The sequence below is a fragment of the Microtus ochrogaster genome, chromosome 4, assembly GCF_000317375.1.
Source record: "Microtus ochrogaster isolate Prairie Vole_2 chromosome 4, MicOch1.0, whole genome shotgun sequence".
In the NCBI taxonomy this organism is placed as follows: Eukaryota; Metazoa; Chordata; class Mammalia; order Rodentia; family Cricetidae; genus Microtus; species Microtus ochrogaster.
In genome coordinates this window covers 82086591-82107174 of record NC_022011.1, presented here as the reverse complement: position 1 = coordinate 82107174, position 20584 = coordinate 82086591, and the positions used below count along the sequence as shown (strand labels likewise).

The 20584-nt window shown below is 46.3% G+C and overlaps 1 protein-coding gene across 3 annotated transcripts in view; it reads right to left on the bottom strand.

Moving 5' to 3' along the window:
* Positions 1-20584, bottom strand: part of Map3k20 (mitogen-activated protein kinase kinase kinase 20) — a 154381-nt gene that overhangs the window by 29444 nt on the left and 104353 nt on the right. For 2 of the 3 annotated variants that reach the window (XM_005346572.3, XM_013345939.2), the window contains exons 11-12: positions 15272-15407; positions 6437-11649 (exon numbers count right to left, since the gene is read on the bottom strand). In XM_005346572.3, the coding sequence (XP_005346629.1) occupies positions 11260-11649; positions 15272-15407 (526 nt within the window). In that variant the 3' untranslated portion in view covers positions 6437-11259. Of the gene's footprint in view, positions 1-1376; positions 1517-1608; positions 1640-3603; positions 3649-6436; positions 11650-15271; positions 15408-20584 lie in introns of those variants that run through there. The other variant, XM_005346571.2, reaches the window with a different exon arrangement.

Genomic DNA, 20584 nt, shown 5'->3' with positions numbered 1-20584 from the left:
CTGTCCTCCCCAGGTCATCCCCATCCCTATGGACGTCTTCTGTTCTGTCCTCCCCAGGTCATCCCCATCCCTATGGACATCTTCTTTTCTGTCCTGCCCCCCAGGACAGATCAAAGCCCCCCTCATCTTCATCCTCAATCACGAAGTCTCTCTTCTCTGTCTCTCTCCACTGTCCCTTTCTTCCAACTGCTTGTAAGAAGTTGTTCACCTGTGTCTCTTCTCTGGGATGTAAATGCCATTAGGGCAGGGTGATTCTTTAAATTCCCACAGGCCCAGTCTTGTAGGCAGACATGCACTGAATTTAATAAGCCATAAATAGGGAGCTGGGACATTACTTGTCTAATGACACCAACCAGCACGGATAGGACCCTTCCGTGTCCCACTTGTGTCTAGAAAGAGTTAAAGCACTTCTTGTTTGCTAAAGTCTCACAGCGCGTAAGTCCCTTCCCCTGGAAGTTGGTGAAGACAGAAGAGGGTGTGGCCGGTGGGAGTCTCTTACACAGCATCTGCTACACAGGACAAGATTTACAAAATGTTTCTTTGGCAGCACAGACACCTCTGTCCTGAGGAAAGTAATTTTCCTGCGGTGGCACACCTAAGCCAGGAGAGATTACATGCTTGGCCAGTTTTTGCAATGGATGTTTGTGCATGTGTCTTCTTGTCCACTTTGTAGGGAAGACGTCGTGGTCCTGCTTCGCCTTGCAGATGCTCTCTGGTAGGTTAGTGCCCAGCCATTGTTCCGAGGTCACTGAGACACTACAGACATGGTTTGTACAAGGTCTGGGCTCTTTGGAACAATGTGAACAATAGGTTCTCTTTGGACTTGCGTGGGACAGGCATAGGAAAACGAGGGTGAGGTACTCTGAGTAAAACGGGGCTATTGGCAGAACCTTTGTGGGGGTGTGGATTTAGGTGAAAAGCCGTGTTTTTGTCATTGTTTCTTCCCTTCCCCCTTTCTAGTTCCGATCCTCTGGCCCACGAGGCTTCCTCCCTCACACACCTGCAGTGCAAATTCCTTCACCTGGCTAATGTTCCTTGTTCTGAGCCTTTACGACTTCCTTTCAGAGATCCGCCCCCAGCCCAGCCCCCTCCTCTTTGAGGCATCTCTCTTGCTGTCATTCCACAGGATAGTGTACAGTATTTCCCCCACCCCACCCCTAGGCTTCCTCATGGTACAGGGATGTTACACCATGGTGGCCGGGTAACTGCTGTGGGGTTTTGCGGTGGGAACAGGGTGGCACAGGTGTGGCAGCTGGTTAGGGACAGCCTGGAGGCATTTCTCCTCCACTGTGATGGGTTCATCCCTGCTCGCTAATGACCCAGTGTCCAGCACATACTCAGTTGACTTGACTGACTGATGCTCTCCCACCGGGTACCTTAAAATGAATGATGTGTCCCCTGGAGACAATGCCCATGTCTTTCAAGTCCTCCTCATCCAGAAGCAGCAACCGCTTGCCTGTGATGTTGTTTTCCTTAAACAAGCTCGCGTAGCTGCTCATCTCTACTGAAGAGTCACCTGGGGGAGACGTGTAGAAGGCAGGAAGTGAGGCAACGTCATAGCTCGACAAAGTTAACTCCATAAATGAGAAGGTAATTTGTGTCACTTGCCTTTCCGGACGAGCTGCTGAACCCAAAAGTACTGCGAAGAGAGGACACACAAGGTTCGGGAGGGTCACATATGGGCCTTAGCCATTCTCAACAAGAAAACAGTTTCCAGTAGATTCGATGTCTCTAACTTAGCCACAAGGGGAAGATGAAAGAGCCCTCTTTGTAGTTTTAAAGCCTCAAGCTTTCAAATTGGGGATATTCCTCCTGCAGGAGGCATGGGACAGTTGAGAGACTTCCTTGGGAGAGAGCTTCTATCTTTCCTAGAGGAGGCTCAATAATGACGTTTCAATTTACACATGCAGGTAGTGACTGCCACGGTACTTATTTCGGGAACGGTATGAGTAGCAAGAGTCACACGGCAGTGGACAGAGAGATGGACAGAATGAGGACCCCTACTAGGCCTGTTCAGCCTTGGAAGCCATTAGGGGAGGGGCATGTGAAAGATGGTACTTTCTGTGTCGAGTGAGGTGGTTCTACCCAGGGGTCCTTGTCTCTGTATATCATCTGACACCTGTTTACTGGTGGCCTAACATTACCTTGGTGAAGACACACAGAAAAGAGGCCTGGCTTAGTCATGCTGGTTCCCCGGGTCCCTTGACAATAGACTTTTAGCTGAATGGCATGGAAGTCACTTAACCTTGCAGCAAAGACTAAAAATAGCCCAGAGAACTCAGTTCTTTCAAATTAATTTCCTTTCAAAGGAGATGGACCACCCTCGTAGCTGGGGAGGAAGCAATTAAGTTCAGGGCTGGGGCTGGCAAGAGGCTCGGCTTCTAGGAAGCTGGTACCCAGCTTCTTTACTTTGTGGGGTCTATGCAGCTGCCTTCTGTTGATGGAAGCTCACTTTATAAAAAACAAAGGGTAGAGGGGGCATGCCCCAGCCCCACACCAGACTGAGGTCTAAAGCAGGTATCCTGGATTTCCCAATCAGACTCTTTCCCTTGAGATGCCCTGGGGTGTCTGTCTCCCTGGGGTGGAGCCCATCCTTGCTAGGGCTGGCTAGCATTTCACCTTTATTTCCTTCTTCACGTAATGATGCCCTTGAGCTTGTAAAATGGCCCTGGACAGGCACGTTTCCCCGAAGACTCTCATCAGCAGCTCTCAAAATTGTTTTGCCATTAAGGAAGCAGATATGGAGAGAGAACTGGCTACCTGGGATTGCTCCTCAGGGAGCCTACCCGGAGCTGCACGCAGCCTTCCTGCAGACTTAAGTATCCTGCCTCCTGGGATGTAAGATGATGGGGCGCACTCTGTCCATTCCTCCTGGGGAAGGCCAGGGTCAGGGAGGCGGTTAGGCATCTTGTCATGTAATGAGCGGGCCTGGGGGGGGGGGACCTGTGCAGGGAATTCCAGCCTGTCATTGTCTCTCTCCTCCATGCTCAAGTGTAGTGCTGGCATCGAAGGAAAGTTTAAGTATTGAATATTTTTTCAAGAATGTGTATTTGGCATCCTGAATCATAGTTTTTATCTTGCTATTGGTATTACTATATTGTAGAATATATACATATATATATATACACCCTACACACAACACACATATATATGTGTGTGGTATATATATTATATATAATATAGTATAGCTTTTATAGCTTTTATCTTGCTATTGGTATTACTATATTCTGGAGTATATATATATACACACACACTACACACACAACACACACACACATATATATACATATGTGTGTGGTATAAAGAGATGTATATTATATATAATATAGTATAGCTTTTATAGCTTTTATCTTGCTATTGGTATTACTATATTCTGGAGTATTTTCACAGCCAGTTAGGAAGATGGAACTATCTGAAGAGCTAGTTGCTTTTGCTATTGAGTCCCTATTTTCAACCACTACTAAATTATTTATTTATATAAAAGAGAAGCTTGTTAATTTCTGCTCGTTAGCTCCAGCTCTCCCTAACTGCACTTCCGAACATGCGGACAATTCTGCCCGCTTCCTGTCTAGGTCCGATGAGGCATTAGCAGAAGCAGCTTACCACGTCGTCTTCGTCCCATGCACTGATCTCAAAGGAAGGCAGCAGCTGCGTGGGAGATACGAAGGACATGAAAAAGGGAAGCGACATGACCCTCACCTTCCGGTGTGCCCTCTCACCTCAGCTCTTCTGCTGCTCTGGCTCCCTCTGGCTCGGCTGAGAGGAAGACACTTGCCCTCAACCTTCTGGGGAAGTTTTCAGTGTCCAAGGACGCTGAGCCCAGCAGCCAGTTTGTAAATCAGTTCCTGGCAACAATGCATGCTACCTTATGAGCTGCTTTAAGGGGGACTTGGTAGAGTCTTCTTTGGCACGGGCCTTGAGATCAAGGCCTTTCTGACATTCACCAGCCGTCAGAGAAGCCTTGGAATTCTCGACCAGCAGTAGGATAATAGGAAAATTTACCACCGGAAATTCCAAAACAACCATAAGTAACCAGGTGACTTGTTTAGCCTATTCTCACAGGGATTCCTGGGGCTTAAGCATCTCCCTTGCATGGAGGAGGCAGAACATGTGAGGTTGGAACTGTCCTAAGGTATCTGGGTTCCGAGTTGCTCCAACACAGACTGACACATCTCCCTGTCAGGGACACGTGTGGAATGGGGATTTGCAGAGCCTGTCATCAGTGTGTTCCATGGTTATGGGCTAAACAGCACATCCTTTCATAACTTGAAAAGGCCTGTATCCCGTGGGCTAGAGTGTGGTGTAGCCAGTAGCTTCAAGTAACTTGACTTGTCAAGATGTGTATTCATGATTCATGACTCATGATTCACAAAAGAATATGCCAAAGTATCACTGGGTCTCTCTTACAGACGGTCTTTCTCTGTGAGCAGAGAGGGAAAAGGGATTAGACCGGGGGAGGTGTGATCTAAACACTTTGTACACGTGGGTGGAATTCTCAAAGGACAGCAAGAAAAAGGTAAGAAAGTTGAATGCAGTTGCTTCTACTGCTAGTGCAACAGTCTGATGGTGGCTAAATTAATCTTCCCAACTTAGAGTTATTTATTGCAAAACCGCAAGCTCAGACTGCTAGGAAAGGCATGATCCCTATAAAGAATTTTCTAGACCCAAGTGGAACATCTGTGGATTATATTCAGGAGAGGCCACTTTTATCATTGTTCTTTTAGTTACTAATGCATAATGTTTGGTACATTTGCATATTTGTATTGTGTGGATACATGCACGTGTGTACCCTTGGAATTCTTGACCTTGGTGCGTCTTTCCTCAGGTTCTACTCTCTGACCTGGAGCTCATCAATTAGGCTGGGCCGCCTGGCCAGTGAGTGCCAGAGACCTATCTGCCTGTCTGCCCCATATATATCCCTGACTGGGATATGAGGTCATGTCACAATAGCTGGCTCTTTATTTATATGCTGGGACTTGAACTCAGGTCCTCAGACATGTAGAGCAGGCATTCTGCCAACCCAGTTCTCTCTCTGGCCCCACCTGTGTAATCTTTCTCATGCTATCTTAGAGAATGAAACAGTAGCGTGAAGGACATATGTATTCGGATTATTTGGTAGTCTGCTCTGTGTGGATAGGCATACGAAGACCGATGTCCCACAGCATATAACAGGGGAACGGAAGGCAAGTGGCTTGGGCTGAGGATTGCAGGCCCTGGGGAAAGAGAAGGCAAGGAAGAACAACTGGGTGGATACTGGGGTGGCCACGGGGCTGCCGTGGGTGTGGCCATGGGGCTGCCGTGGGTGTGGCCATGGGGCTGCCGTGGGTGTGGCATGCTCACTTATGGAACACAGGATGCAGTGAGTTTGTGTTGGAGTAAAAAGAGAAGGAAGCCAATTCTGGGTGTGGCAGAGCAGGTTTTATTATTTTGAACCCCACTGTTGAAACATGCGTGGATGTGCAGACTCTACATACTACATCTAGATTGCAAGGCTATAAAGCGTGTGTTGAAGTCAGCCACGTTCCCTACATACTCCATTACTCATGTGCGTCCTTCCTCTGAAACACACGCTCTATGAAGGAGTCACCCAGCATGCTCGCCCGCTTGAACCGTGTGGATGAGTGAATCTCAACCAAAGAAAACACACGACAGGTTTTACCTCTCCGTGGGGCAGCTGGCTACAGCTGCAGAAACATGCCATCCCTCCCGCCCACCGGGGATACCAGTGTGAAGGAAGAGACATCGAGATACTACCACAGAAGGATTGTCCTGCGTTAAGGCTCGTCTCTACAGGATGTGTGTCAGTGCCTGTGTGATTGTGATATGGGGTGTCTGGGGTGTTTTGACTTTTATATAATTTCCAAATGTGCTAACAAGTCTGAGAAATAACTATTTCTTGATAAAGACTGTAAACAAAACAGCCGACATCTTCAGTTTTAGTGTGCAAAGGACAGTGAAGTGCTCGCCTCTCCATGGCTGGATCGTCAGCGTCATGGCGCAGGAAGACCCGAGCCTTGCCTGCCGTGCCTTCCAGCGGGAGTGGACAGAGGCTTGCAAAGATCAGTGAGAGGAGGGCTGGGACCAGGCGCCGCGGCAAGACGGTTTGAATTTGGCAAGACAGGGGCTAAGAGTTAACGATCTCCAGCCACACAGAGGCTCGCGTCTCCTTCATGTTCCCTGTGCCTTATTAACATATCAGCGCATCTGCCGGGGATGAGTTCTAAGCCTCTCTCTTTTCTTTGGGGATAAAAAAAAAATCCCTCACGACTGCCCCATCACTTTAGTAATTCATTATTTATACTCCATCAGACTTGAGAAGAGAGAAGCTAGTGCTCGCGCTTGTGTGCGTGTGCGTGACACTGATTTCCTCAAAGGATGTTGGGAATCCAGTCTACCAAAGATCTTATGTACACAGCGACACAGCACAGGGGTTTACTGTCAAAACGTTTATTGCAAAATGGAGTCTTAGAACAAAGGAAAGCAGAGAAAAGTTCACATCAGAACGAAATGTATGACACCAACTTGGATTTCTGAACACATTGTGGACTCGGTGCTGGAATATCAAATTCCAACTATGAAGCCGGCAACTACACAGTCTGACCACACAGGATCGCAGTTTAATCTCCCATACAGACATTATACATGGCATTTGGCATAAGACTTGCTCAGAATAACATTGCAGTAGAGCGAAGTGGGGGGGAGATTGTTATGGAAACACAGTGGTGATGCCGCCTATTAAAAGCTCACACTCAAAAAGGGTAGAAACGTTTTCTATAGCAGTTCCCTAGAGTGCAAAAGCAGTGTGTCATGTCGGAATTAAGAGTATTCACACACGCTGTAAACCAGTTGCCTAGTGCCTGAACTCTAGTTTGAAATAGCTAACCACATGCCAGAAAGTTTCTCACACAAGCAACACAGTGCCCACAAAGCTGGGGTCCGAGAAGACAGGGCCTGTCCCGATTTCCTGATAGACATTCATCTTTCAATCACAGAATGCCGCCAGGCTACCCTACGTCCAGCAGGGTGGAGCCTCTTGTGGCAGTGTGGAAGTCTACCCAGGAAAGCGGCCTTTCTCGAAAGCAGCAGACGGTGCCTGATTATAGAAAGAATTAGGCTCTACTGTGTGTCTGTGGTGTAGCGGGACTCGGCGAGTTTCACAAGGCTGCCCCGGTCTAGTGTGGCAAAGTCGTTTTCAAAGTATCCGTATTTAACTCACTAGGTTTTAAAACCATCTTTCATCTTAACACGCTAATGAAAAACTCAAGTTATACACATACACAGTAACTTGAAGGGAAATGGGTCTGAGTCTCTGCTAAGCCCCTCCCTTCCTCTAGGCCCTTTGATTTTAATGGGGATCAGGTGTGAATACCTCAGCTGGTGTTTAAAGTCTAACGAATTCATTGCATTTTGTTTTTAAAGTTACGGGTTGAAAACAAAAAACAAACCCAAAACAGACCTCAGTATTTTCAGAGCATCAAAAGCAGTGTGCCCTGTACCTTCAACCGTATCCCACTGGCGATTCATGAAACAATAAAAATGTGCTTTAAAAAAAAAAGATGAGAAAAAATTCCCTTGAAATGACTGTGCAGAATGACAGCGTCTCCACCCGGGCTGTACCATTGCGGAGTCACCGTAATGGGCCAGCACCCCTCCCGCAGGTGGGTGCAGTCATTTCAGAGCGTTCCTGCCAGCAACTGGAAATCATTTCCACAACCAGGGTTCTGAGAAAAAGCTATAACTTCCTAAAATGCAGGAGGTGTTGTTAGCGTTCTGAAAAGGCTGGGGTAATTTTGTCTGGGGGAAAAGTAGAGCTGGACTCGCAGACGTGTGAGGGACTGGACAGTGCTGTGGGGATTTCAGATGGGAATCTTTGCAAGGTGGGGCTGTCCCTGGCGAGCTGGATGCCACCAGGCTAGGCAGTACTCTGGACGGTCAAGGTGACATTACCTCCCCGCTAGGAACTTCTGCAGGGGTCCTCAAATTCTACCTGCTCAGCTTTACGAGTAAAGAAAGCTAACTGGTGATGTATTCGGCCGTCAGGCTGACAGTTGTTAAGACATTCTAGGGTTCTAATTCTCATTCTGAACCTTGACGTTGTTTTGGGATTTAACTTCTGAATTGTGTTTCTTTGTAAGTCAGGTCTTTGGAATGAAATCTAACACTGATCGTTTGTCCTTTCAAAAACTGATCCAAGCACTGAGCTAGGGCCACGTCTGCATTATTAGAAATTCTTGCACGTGGCTAATAGAAATTAATTGAATCTAAAGCTTTCTAGTAATTTTTACAGATGGTGTGAGACCCCTAAAGGATCCTGTTTATATGAGCCAGATTTCAGGTATGCTTGAGCAATTTTCCCCCACACCCCAAACGGGGTTTCTCTGTGTAGCCCTGGCTGTCCTGGAACTCACTCTGTATGTAGACCAGGCTGGTCTTGAACTCACAGAGATCCTCCTGCCTCTGCCTCTGCCTCTGCCTCCTGAGTGCTGGGATTAAAGGCATGCACCACCACGCCTGGCATGTTGGAGCAGGCGTCAAATACCCAATGGTGTATCATATGGCTCCAGACAGAAGTGTTGGAAGCTCTTCACCAAGCCTGGTTCTGCCCTGCCCTAAGTCTTCATGACTGAGTACTGAGCTGTGAGCATGGCTGCAACATTGTTGGAGAAGAAGCAGCAGTTAAGAAATGGCAGACATATGCCTGGTAATGGTAAACCTAAGTCTGAGGCTAGAACCCAGTACCTTCCCCTCAGTGACACTATCTGGCTGGCTTTTCATGAACTAAATTTTTTATATAGAATATGGATTTAGGTATTAATTTAGGAAAACAACGTTATTTCGATGGCGTTTGTATGTTCTAAACCAACTCTTGATTAGTGGGTGGTGAGGTGTAAGTGTGTTCTTCCTTCTAGGGGAGAACCCATTCCTCATAGAGATCCCTTCACCTTCGGGTCTGCAAATGGTACCCATCAGCCAGGCCTTTTCTGACCACGCTTTGAAGGCCTCTCCTACCAACCTCCTCTTCCTTCAGTCTTGCTTTAATCTCTAGCACGCACTTCAAACCACAGCATTCTGTGACGCACGCTTTCCTGACAGCGCACTCCTGCTCACTAGCACACATACTCCATGAGTGCAAATGCTGTCATCTAGCTATTCTCAAGAACTTGGTAGACCTGTTGGTCACAAGCCTTTATTTTTTTCTGGGCAGATGTGCAAGAGGCTTTAAGACCTTGCATCTGTTGCCACTGTCTCCTTCAAGTACTTGCAGCATGCTGGGGAAGCAGGAATTGCTAGGCATCCCTTCTGTTCCCCCTAAGTTGTTCTGTTTGAGTGGCCTGGCTACCGGTCTAGAGTACGTATGTGCGGAGGATTAGAGCAGGATGGGCACGAGGCGGAGCCATCTCAGGCAGACTGTACCCGTACTGCCTGTAAACACCCAGTAAAGGTGGACCTGGCCACGGCGCACAGGTTCCCAGAGCAGCTGAATTAAATCTGTTTGCACACTTTACATCCTAAGAACTGCTCTCTCTATTTCTCCTGGAAGCTCTCTACTTTTAGCTTTATACTTCTGAGCAAGCCTGACTTGCAATCGATGGTTTGGTAACCCAGAAGGTTACTGAACCCACTCGTTTCTCAGTGTCCCTTTCACTTGGCAGTTAACTGTCGCCGGTGTGATGTGGCACCTGCCGTGGCCTGGCATTATGCTACAGGGTCACACACCTTCTTCTGATCCTCTTCCTGTCATGACCATGACTGCCCAGCAGACAGACACCTAGAACGCTGCACTGGTTACTTCTCCCCCGACGAAGCTATAGTGTACGCTTCTCATTTTGGGTGGTACTTTTCCATTCTCCTGGAGGATTAGAAGCACATCTCATCTCAGATTCCCAAAGACTTAGTAGGCGACCATCCTCATAAAGATTAGTAGATGGCTTCTAATCCTTTCTTGGGACAGAGTCTTGCTGTGCAGCTCAAGCAGGCTGTTACTAAACTCACTGTCCCTCGGCCTCAGCCTCCAAGTGCCAGGATGTGGACACACCCACCTGATGTTGGTGCTTCTAAACAAAGAGGCCCACCACAACTGCTTCATTTTCATTGTCTAGTGAATGACACTAGTTCTGAGTTAGGCTGATAAAGAGTTTAGTTTTGTTTTGCCTTTGATCTGGTTGTAATTTTTATAGGAGTTTATAGCTTAAATAGGTTTTGAGAGATAAGCTTGTCCACTGAGAGTGTCTCTAGGTAGCCTGGCCTTCATGATAAGTAGCACCTGAATTTATTTCTCAAACCAACATCACAGAGCACAGGGAAAAGGAAAGAAAGAGGTGGGGGTGACGCTGTGTCAGAATGCACTTGTGTCTAAGAAGGATAATTTGTCTTTCCTATTTATAGTGTTCATTTTTCCTACACATAGATTAAAATCTAGGATTATTATTATGTACCTCTGGAAAACAAAAAACAGAGTGTCTTTGTTGGATGTTCAGAGCAAGAGTGTGCTCAGCCTGTTCGTGCCTAGACAGGTCCCTGTGGGACCATGTGCTTCTGTGTAAAGGACAAGCTAAGCCTAGGGTGACGGTGTGTTCATATTAGGATGTTTCCAGCCAGCATGGGGGATGCAAGCTTGCGCTGTCTGCTGCTTGCTTCAAATCAGAGTGTTTCTCCTTCAAATGTCACTAGAGAACACCATTCGGGTTTTACTTGGAGGAGCTGTGTGCTATTTGGTTTGAAAATTCTTGGCATTTAGGTATTTCTGAAGAAGCATTTTTAAAAAATAATCTTTTATCTCAGCCTTTTTTGTGTAACTGGGTTTTACAGTCATCAATCACTTCTGCCATTACAGTGTATTGTACAGTGTGCTGGGAAAGAAACAAGCGTCAGAGTGGAGTCAGGAGTAGAACTTGTCCCAACCCACCGAGTGAAGGAAATACGATATTGTCAAATACAAACCACACAGTATGCACTTTAAAGAGGAAAGGCCCAAAGGTCGTTAGCTTAAGAACGTGATATGTATATAACTACAAATTTCTATAACCAGGCACCACACTCGCTGATAAATATGCTTTTAGCTTAATTTCCCTGCCTCGTTTTTCTGGATGCAAAAGCAAAGTCACCCCATGAGGAAACTGCCCTCTGTGAGCTTGGCCTAAGATGCAGTGCTTGGTGCTCGCCTCCCTATGCTGCTTTTTGCACAGACTGAGATACATTTCTTCTGTTTGTTAAAAAAAAAAAAAAAACAACCATTTTCGATTTTATTGCTTTCTGCCGTCATTCACTATTATTCTCCATGTCATTCTCTTCCTCACCACCACCACCACCATCATCATCATCGTCATCACCTTCTGACAAGTCAAAATCACTGAACCCCAAGGCCATGTTGACTTTCTTCCCCCGCCTCTTAGATGTGGTTTTGGATGAATTCTGCTTGGCTTGCATGTTTATCTGCATCCCAGAATGCAGCACAGCTCCTGCTTTGTTCATTGAGAAGACATCCCCAAAGCCCATGAGCATCATGGCCTGCAGACTTGGCTTCATGCCATGGCCCTCCCCGTTACTTGTTGCTGTGATCTGGCATGACACCTCTGCACTGTTTGACTCCTCTGTCTTAGATTCAAAGTAAGACTCCTCAGACATTCTTGCAGCAAGAGGCAAGAGAAGCTATCAAAGGGGAAGAAAGGACAGAAGTGAAAAGAGAAATTAGTACCAGTTTAAATCAGGAGACAGATACCACAACATCAGTTGGTACTATGCAGGAGGTGAATGGTGAAGACGGACATCCTGGCAGGTTTGGCGCCAGTATATTGGCCATAATTTACAAATGACAGCGGAAATCATAACTGAAAGATGGCAAAGCACCAACCGTGAGCCAAATTCCAAATGGACAGGTAGGGACCAGCTTTAAGTCCTTGCTTCGCTTAAAACAAAAATGTTTTAGGATGGTCTCTTTATAATTATTCTCAGTTTCACCTCCGTACAGAAACATCTGGTTAACCACTCAATTAATTTTTTTTAAAAAAAAGAAGAAACGAAGCAGAGATTAAATCTCAAGTTAAAAAAAAATCCAGAAACCCTGTCCCAAGAAAGAGCTCAGAGGAAGGGCAGAAGCAGCTAGGCTGTATGTCTGGCTGGGGACCTCACGGGCTGGTGCCCCAGCACACTCTGAAGGTCACTATTCTCGCTTCCTTCCGTTCATTACTCAACTCCAGCTAGATCTGGCGCTGTGTAGTTCATTCAGGTTCTTCTATAGCCCACCTGGGAACAAATTCTAGAGTCTGCCTAACCTTTAAGTCTAGGGAAACTGGGTGAGCATGCTTAGGATCCCCGAGACTGCTCCTTGCTGTCTCCACTGCTCACGGCAGCTTTGTCTACGTGTTTTTTCTCACGCTGTCATGGGGGTAACAAGTGTTTATCTTCTTCCTTGTGTAATTCAACAGCCAGCCTAATCTCTAATGTCTGGTTCTATTTCTTTTACAGTAAAACTGTCAGGATATAAAAATGATGTTTTAAGCTGGGCAGTGGCGGAGCACACCTTTAATCCCAGCACTTGGGAGGCAGAGGCAGGTGGATCTCTGTGAGTTCAAGTCCAGCCTGGTCTACAAAGTGAGTTCCAGTACAGTCAAGACTGTTACACAGAGAAATACTGTCTGAAAAAAGTTTTTTAAAATAATGTTTTTATATCTCCTTTTGAGAACTAAGCAAATAGGGTGCGTACTCTGCACATGACATCACATGCATGAACTTGGGGAAATGCTCGGGCGGTGAAATTCCCGGATGAGCTTCACATTCTGACTGTGAAGGCACCAAATATTTAGTGCCATTTTCTTTTTAATTTTAAGAACTTAAAACCCTTATCTACTATTGCTGCAGGCATGCGAATGCCTCAGGTGCATGTGTGGAGGTCGGAGGACACCTTTGGGAGTCAGGTCTCTCCTACCCTGTGGTCTCCAGGGACTCCACTCGGCTTGCCCTGGCAAGCACGTGTAGCCACAGAGCCATCTCCATGGCCTGGTTTTCTAGTTTGAGTTCCTGTTGAGCTGTTTTCAAAAACCAGCTCATTCTATTAGAGAATTTTGGCGCTGCAGGCTCTGTATCAAGGGCACGGGGTCCAGCCAGTCTCAGGTCCTTCCTCGTGGGGCAGGGCCTCACTCCCTATGGCCATCCTTCCCGCATTTTCAAATTGGCTTTCAGCTGATAGAAACTCTAAGGAACTCTTCGCTGTTCATTTGTTTTATTATCGCTGAGGTCTCGTTTCATATAATGTTAGCCTCGAAGGCGCTCCATAAATATTTCTCAAAAAAGACTTTATCTCTAAGACAGCAAACTGCAACAATAATTAAAAATCAGCATCACCCCTAGTTATGCACAGAGAACGCATCGTTCCAAGCCTCTTTTATGTGTCAGCTTTAGGAAGGAAACTGTATCCCTGAAATCAATGTGATAGTATTTTTGTGCAGTCGTGCAAATGTTCGGCTGTTGTATTTCAGAAGAAGCTGCCTATATATATATATATAAAAGTCCAGTCTTGCCCCTTTTAAAAAAGATGTCTCTTGTTCTCAGCAGTCAAGTTTAAAGCCAACTAGAAACTGAAGTGAGGATAAAAGGAGGCAGCTGCTCATCAAATACCTGAGCATAAACTCCTTCCCCTTAGAAATACCGGCTCTAGGCAAAGGAGACGTTGAAAGCAAGTATTATAAACAAAGAAAACTTGGGCCTCGTAGGGAAAAGGGAGGGAGCCACGCGGAGACATGCACCATGCTGTCCCTTGTTAGCTGGTGGCCCGCAAAGCATTTTCTTTAAACGAAGTTTTCTGGAGCTTAAAAAAACGCAAGATACAACCTACTAAGCACCTGTGGCATTTTATTCTTTAATCCACAACGGTGTTACCAGCAGCAATAATGTGTGCGAGGCAGCCCATAATTTCTTAGCAAAACTGATGCCAATAAAGCCAAGGCGAGGTTCTAAAGCACACTCTAATAGGCGGTTGAAAGTTTCCTGACAATACTGCGTTTAGATGGAGTCAAGCCATGCAGCGCTTTACAGTTAAGGTTTCAATGCACTTAAAAAGCAAAACAAAAGAGCCCTCAGCCTCAGCGGACGGACTCTAGGGACAGGCTACATTCTTGCCCCTGCTCCCACCTGCCCTGGGTGCACCAACTCATTCTGAACGGGAGACTCGCCCCTTCACAAGAGTGAGGTACCCTTTTAGTCTCCTGTGACAGTCTTATGCACAGCAATGCAGTTCTGACCTTGGCATTCCTGGGATTACCAAGGGCATTTTTGAAAAGGGGTAAATCTGTAATATTTAGATGCATTCTCTTTTTTTGGGGGGGGTGTTTAGAGGGCTTCTCCATAGGAATTGGAGATAGAAACAATTTCTCTTATTCTCTAGACATAGGATGGCATCTTGCAATATATCACAGGCTGTTCAATGGAGGTTAAGATTTGTCTAGATACGAAAGGTGTTTGAGGAACACAAAGTGACGGGCACTGAACTTTTTCCTTGATAAATTTGTCAATCACTTTATTTTAATCTCTCATTCCTTGTGATTTGAAGTGGATAAAAACTGCCCACTTGAAAATTCTGTAAAGACCAATCGTAAGCTTTTCTTGCTTTCTGAAAGTAACTCTTACTTAAAATCTAGAAGAATGATGAAACGCGATCTCAAATTTAACGGACAGCTTAAACTCGAGGTTAGAAGATAAAGACCCAGGGCTCCTCTGGGTTTAGGAGAGAGTAAGGGTCTTTCTAAAGGTAAAGCAAGCAGGCTTCCTGTCCCAGGAGAAGCCTTTGTCCCATTTTATGCCGCTCATAATCATAGCACTAAATTAATAAGGAATATTAATGCTCATCATCACTGTCAGCGGCAGGCCGGCTGGATCTTAGAAAGCAAATGTGGCTAAGTTCTGACACACCCAGACATTCCTGGCTGCCCTGCCATTCCAGTTATCCATTGCTGAACAGCAGCGTTCCAACAGCGTGCTAAGACCCTAACGGATGGCCCAACAACACTGCAGATTGTACTCTAGTAACTTCAACGTACAAATGCTCCGAGAGAATACCAGTTCTTAAGGAAAGATCCAGAAGGAAGGATTCCCCTCTTAAATAGGTTTTTCCTTTAAATATGTGGTGTTTTGGTGTTTTATACACTTTACGACCAGAGCAGGCCTTCAATTCTCAGGAGCAGGGCAGGGAAGAGCTAGAGGTGGGGGGGATTAGGCATGCTGCCATGCTCAGCCAGGCTTGCGTGTGCTGCAGGGAGCCACTAGGTGGCGTACTCACCGGGGTGTTGGACTGCTCGGTCAGCTTCTGTTCCCACATCTTCAAGCGTCTTTCTCGTTCTTTGAGCTCCTGCTCTTTAAAGCTGAGGTCTCGCTCTAGTTTCTTCAGCCTCTCCAGGGTGGCCTCAATCTCGCACCTGCAGAGAGGTAACTCAGTGAGTCTCCGCTGCTGGTGGGACTGGGGACACTCAGTGGGCCTATCGGAGTGCTAACCAGATGGAAAGCTAAGGTGTGCGCTTGGAAACTGGCCAGGAACCAACCAGAGAAGCACTACTCTTTAGCCTTCAAAATCAACAGGCAGTTTCTAGTTGGGAAAAAAACAAAAACTCAAAGCATTTCAACAAAGCATTGAAGAGAGATCGGGAACTACGTAGCCCAAGCCAGGAGCTGGCATCGTGGGCTGGTCATTTAGTACCTGCTTGTTGTTTATGAAGCTTTACAACTCACAAGGCACCGTCTCAAGGTCTCTCATCTTACTTCTACAACAGCCCCAAGAAATGGGTACCAATCTGTGGACCGGATGGGTGAGTTACTGGGCTAACATTCTTGCCCATGATGGGGCTCAGCAAGGCTGCTTAACCTAGCAGTTTCTTTGGCTGTAGGGGCAATGGTTATAAGATGCCAAGGGTTCTAAGGTGCCTCATCTTGAGAAGTCTTGGGCCTGCTTGTTGAAAACAATGAAACATGGATGCCTACGACTCTATCTTAGAGCAAGTGCATGAATTGCTGGCTGGGCAAGACTTGACTTTTTCCACTATTTAACAAGCACAGGTAGGGGTTTTTTCTATTTTTCTTTTATTGAAAATGGACATTTCTCCAGCTGGGCAGTGGTGATTCACACCTTTAATCCTGGCACTCCAGAGAGAGAGGCAGGAGAATCTCCTTGAATTTGAGGTCAACTTGGTCTACAGAACTAATTCCAGGACAGCCAGTGCTACCAGAGAGAAACCCTGACTTGAAAAATAAAACAAAAAGTCATTTTTTTCCTACAATATTCTCTGATTATGGTTTTCCCTCCCCAACACCTCTGAGATTCCTCTTGCCCATCCAGATCCAAACTCTTTCTGTCTCTCCTTAGAAAACAACCAAGAATCGAAAGAATAAGTATAAAAATAGAATAAGATAAAACAAAAACACACAAACTAGAATAGGACAAAACAAACAGAAGAAAAAAGGCCAAAGAAAAAGCACAAGAAACATATACAGATGCGGACATACAAGTTTGTACACATAGGAATCCCAAGCAAATAAGTTTTATAATCTAGCAAGCATGAGTTACTTCAGTCCAGAAAAATTCTGCATTTCTTTTAGACTCTATAATCTTAGATTATAATCTCTATAATCTATAATCTTAAAGAAAGTTCCTTCCCTCAGGTCTGTGCCACTTAGGACACTGTGCCCAGTAACAGAAACTGAAACTGGCAAGAGGCTTCGGCAGGAACGTTTCCTCCTTCAGGGCTGTCACAATGTGAATGTCTAAATTTATGCCCTGAGAACTGGAAGTTCTCTCCCTTGGGTTTCTGAAGAGCTTGCACACAAGCCGTGAGCCAAAGGAGTGATAGAAGGGCCGGGGCGGGCCGGTGGTGCAGAGAAGCCTGCAAAGGAAGCCAGGAAGCCTGAAGGACACACCTCTGGTGTCCTGAGAGGACTCTCCCGTAGGCTGCTGAGACAATGCCGCTCTACACACTACATTGTCACTGCGAGACCTTGGGTGTGGAAGGAAAGGCAGGGCCCCCAGAGCTCAGCTAAGCAAAACCTGCCCTGCATTTCCAGGGAAAGTCAGAAGAAGTGGACACGTTACTCCACTCCTTAGGCATGAAAAGTGAGTCGCTCAGCTCACGGGGAAGCCTGGAGGAGGGTGTGCATTGGAACCAAACTGTTCTTTCCCTGCCTGTAGGGAAAGTCCTTCACTGGGTCCGTGTGACAAAGCACGGAGGGACACTGAGGTCACAGTGCAGTTCCAGAACAGCCACGAGAGCAGAATCTTTCAGAATTATGACTTTACCGTAAAATCCAATATTTATGAAAGACATCTCAACTGGGAGGATAACCTTCCGCAGTGCTGCAGGCCCGGCTTCCTGGCACTGCGCCCTCTTGAATGCCAGGAGAGTGGCCCACGCCCATGGGCATGAGAAGGCATCACCCCCTCGTGGTGTCCTTTGTTCTGAACGGGCGCATCACTGCCGTGGATGTGTTGATATACAACCCTTCCACCTCTAAAACCTGTCGGTAAAAACCGATTCTCTAACACCAAACCCAGCCAAGGTTGATTTCAGCTAGTATCAATTTTCCCTTCCCAGGAAATGAACTGCAATTATTCTCCTCTAGTTAGATTTCCTGGGAAATCGTGGGTCAGTCTGAAAAACTACCCATATGGCTTGTAGATTACACGGTGAGAAGAAGTGTATTCAAGATGTGCTAAGGAACACGTAATGGGTCCTAATACACACATAGCAAAGATTACAGTTTTGATCTCTGCTTTTTGTTCACAAAAGGCATATCACACCAAACAATACTTGGGCCACCATGGAAAAACAACCAATAAAGTGTTTTGCTAACAGGCAAAACCCGAATTCTCCATTCCAACCCCTCAGTTCATTCATGTATATTACTGCAGGCTTGTAGAGTCATATGAGGTGAACAACGGGAAGCAGGAGCGTCGGGACGCAGGCTCTGCTCCGACTGCTTGGACGTCAAGGGGGCGGTTTGTCTGCCTGCGTGGAGAGAAAGTTCGAGCAGGAGGCCATCATCTGCGTGTATCCCAGCATGCCTGGACTTACACTTCTCTGTGGTTCCCATTTGCTGAAAATCTTTGGGCCCTGACGAACGTTAGGGCAAAGGAAGCAGTAGCATAAATGTCCTCTCCTTTGACCTCCGGGTGATCTGAGACCCTACGGCATTTCTTTTTGGCATGCGGCACGCTGGAGGACAGCTTTTTGACTCGATTGATAACCTAAGATGATCACACCCTGCAATTTGCTTCTGAGCTAAAAAGAAATCAGGTGAAAAGAACCCTGCGTATTAAAGGGCAGCGGGTGTGACCGACGGCCGCAGTCCAGTGTCACGGCGCATGTGCCTCATTCCGGCTCCACCGGGGTACAGTATAAGTTCAGGTGATTTACCCAGGCGGTTGAGGCCTCAGGGAGATGTTAGCTCCTGGGATCTGAGTAGGGTTGTTATGGAGATTAAGAAAGATAACCCAGATGAAGTGTGGGCATCTGGGTGAGCATGACAAGAAATAACTCTTATCAGTGTTACAGCCATCATCCCCCGGGCTTTAACCCATTGCCAAGTTCGGTTACCTGAGCTCGAGGCTCTGCTGCCTCCAACTATTGACGACTCAGGTGAGGCTCACACGCTCTGTCAGCTCCTGAGAGGCCCCTGAGGAAGCCCCTCGAGAAATGGGGCCCTCTTACTGATCAGGGCACCCTCCCCCATTCTTACTACCCATTCTCTTAATTTCCCACCTTCAAGTGTGGGGTTTGTTCGCCTGTGTTTGTTGTTGAGATCAGTTCTGCTATATTACCCAAGCTGCACATGACCTTGTGATCCCCTCTCCCTGACTCTCTTGTCATGTGCAGCTTGGGTAATATAGCAGAACTGCATCTCAACAACAAACACAGGCGAACAAACCCCACACTTGAAGGTGGGAAATTAAGAGAATGGGTAGTAAGAATGGGGGGAGGGTGCCTGCTCTAGCTGGCTTTCACCTTGAAGTAGTTTAAACATCACATTTATCATTCAATTAATCCAGGCTTAATGTAGGAGTATAAAAAAAAAGGCAAATAAAAAACTACCATTACCCAGTGACTCACCCTCTCTCTGACACATTTTCTAATGTGCATGCACACATTAGTATGCACTGGTTTTATTTTGAAAATTCTATCATTTTCAATAACTGAGACCATAGTCTCCATTTTATGCCCATTTCTCAGATCCACTGATCAGAGCTCATGGGCAGGGCTGCATCATTCTGGTGGCGGAGACACTGTTTTTCCAAAGCCATTCTTTTCTTACACAAAGTTCCGTCTCCAGCTTTGGCGTTCTGAACGGGGCTCTCTGAACAAGCACCCATACACTCCGCCAGAGCTTTCCCATTGGTTTGCTCTGCAATGACGTCATAACTATGGCAGAGCACTGGGCAAAGCCTTTGAACATTTTTAGGGTGTCTAACTGTACCACGAATGCATGCGAAAGTTTGAAACTCTGATAAATGAGCTGTTCTCCCTTATATTTACTTGTTTGCTGAGTGAGGTTGATTATTTTCACATGCCTATTTGCCACTTGACCTCTTTTTAAATTAGGTTAGGTTAGCATGCAAAGAATGAGTTTCATCACGATATCTTCATACATGAGTCACTGTACTTGTTGTTACCGGTCCCACCACCCCACTATCCTCCTCTGTGCTCCAAACTGCCCAGCTAGCGGCCACTTCTGCCCACTTGTCACAGGTACACACAGCCTTTCTGTTTCCCACCTCCCTCAAAATCCTTCAGCCCTGCCGTGAACCTTCTTCTTTTCAATTCAGCAGCCCACACATATACAAATATAAAAATAGACATATAATTTTATCTTGCATATATGTGTGTGTGGTGTCATGATTTACCATCTGTTCTTGTGAGCACGCACAGGTGTGTGTATGTGTGTGTGCATGTGTATAAGCTGGGGGTTAATGTTAGGTATCTTCCTCAATCTCTCTCAGTTTAATTTTTCTTGCTAGGGTCTCTCATTGAACTTGAAACCCACAGACTTGCCTAGGCTGGCTGGCCAGTGTGTATCAGGGATCTGCCTGTCTCTGGCTGCCCAGCGGGGGGTGGGGGTGGGGGGGTTACAGACACATCCTACCGAGCCGCTTTACACACACACACACACACACCACCTGCATGCACTTGTACGTTGTGCCTATAGAGAAAACACGTGAATCAGTCAGTGTTTTTAACTTAACACAATGACTTCCAGTTCTATTCATTTTCCTTTACTGTTGCATGGAATTTCCTTTATCCATTCATCTGCTGGTGGGCACCAAGCAGGTAACGGTCCCTGGCTATTGTGTATAGTGCAGTGGATGTCCAAGTGTCTTAGTGCTGTGTTATTCTGACCTTTGGGGGTTGTTGTGCTTTGAATAAGAATAATGCCCACAGCTAGGCAGTGGTGACACGTGCTTTTAATTCCAGTACTCATGAGGCAGAGACAGGTAGATCTCTGAGTTCAAGGCTAGCCTGGACAACAGAACAAGTTCCAGAACAGCAAGGGCTATACAGAGAAACCTTGTCTCAAAAAAAAAAAAAAACAAAAAAACAAAAAAAAAAAAAAA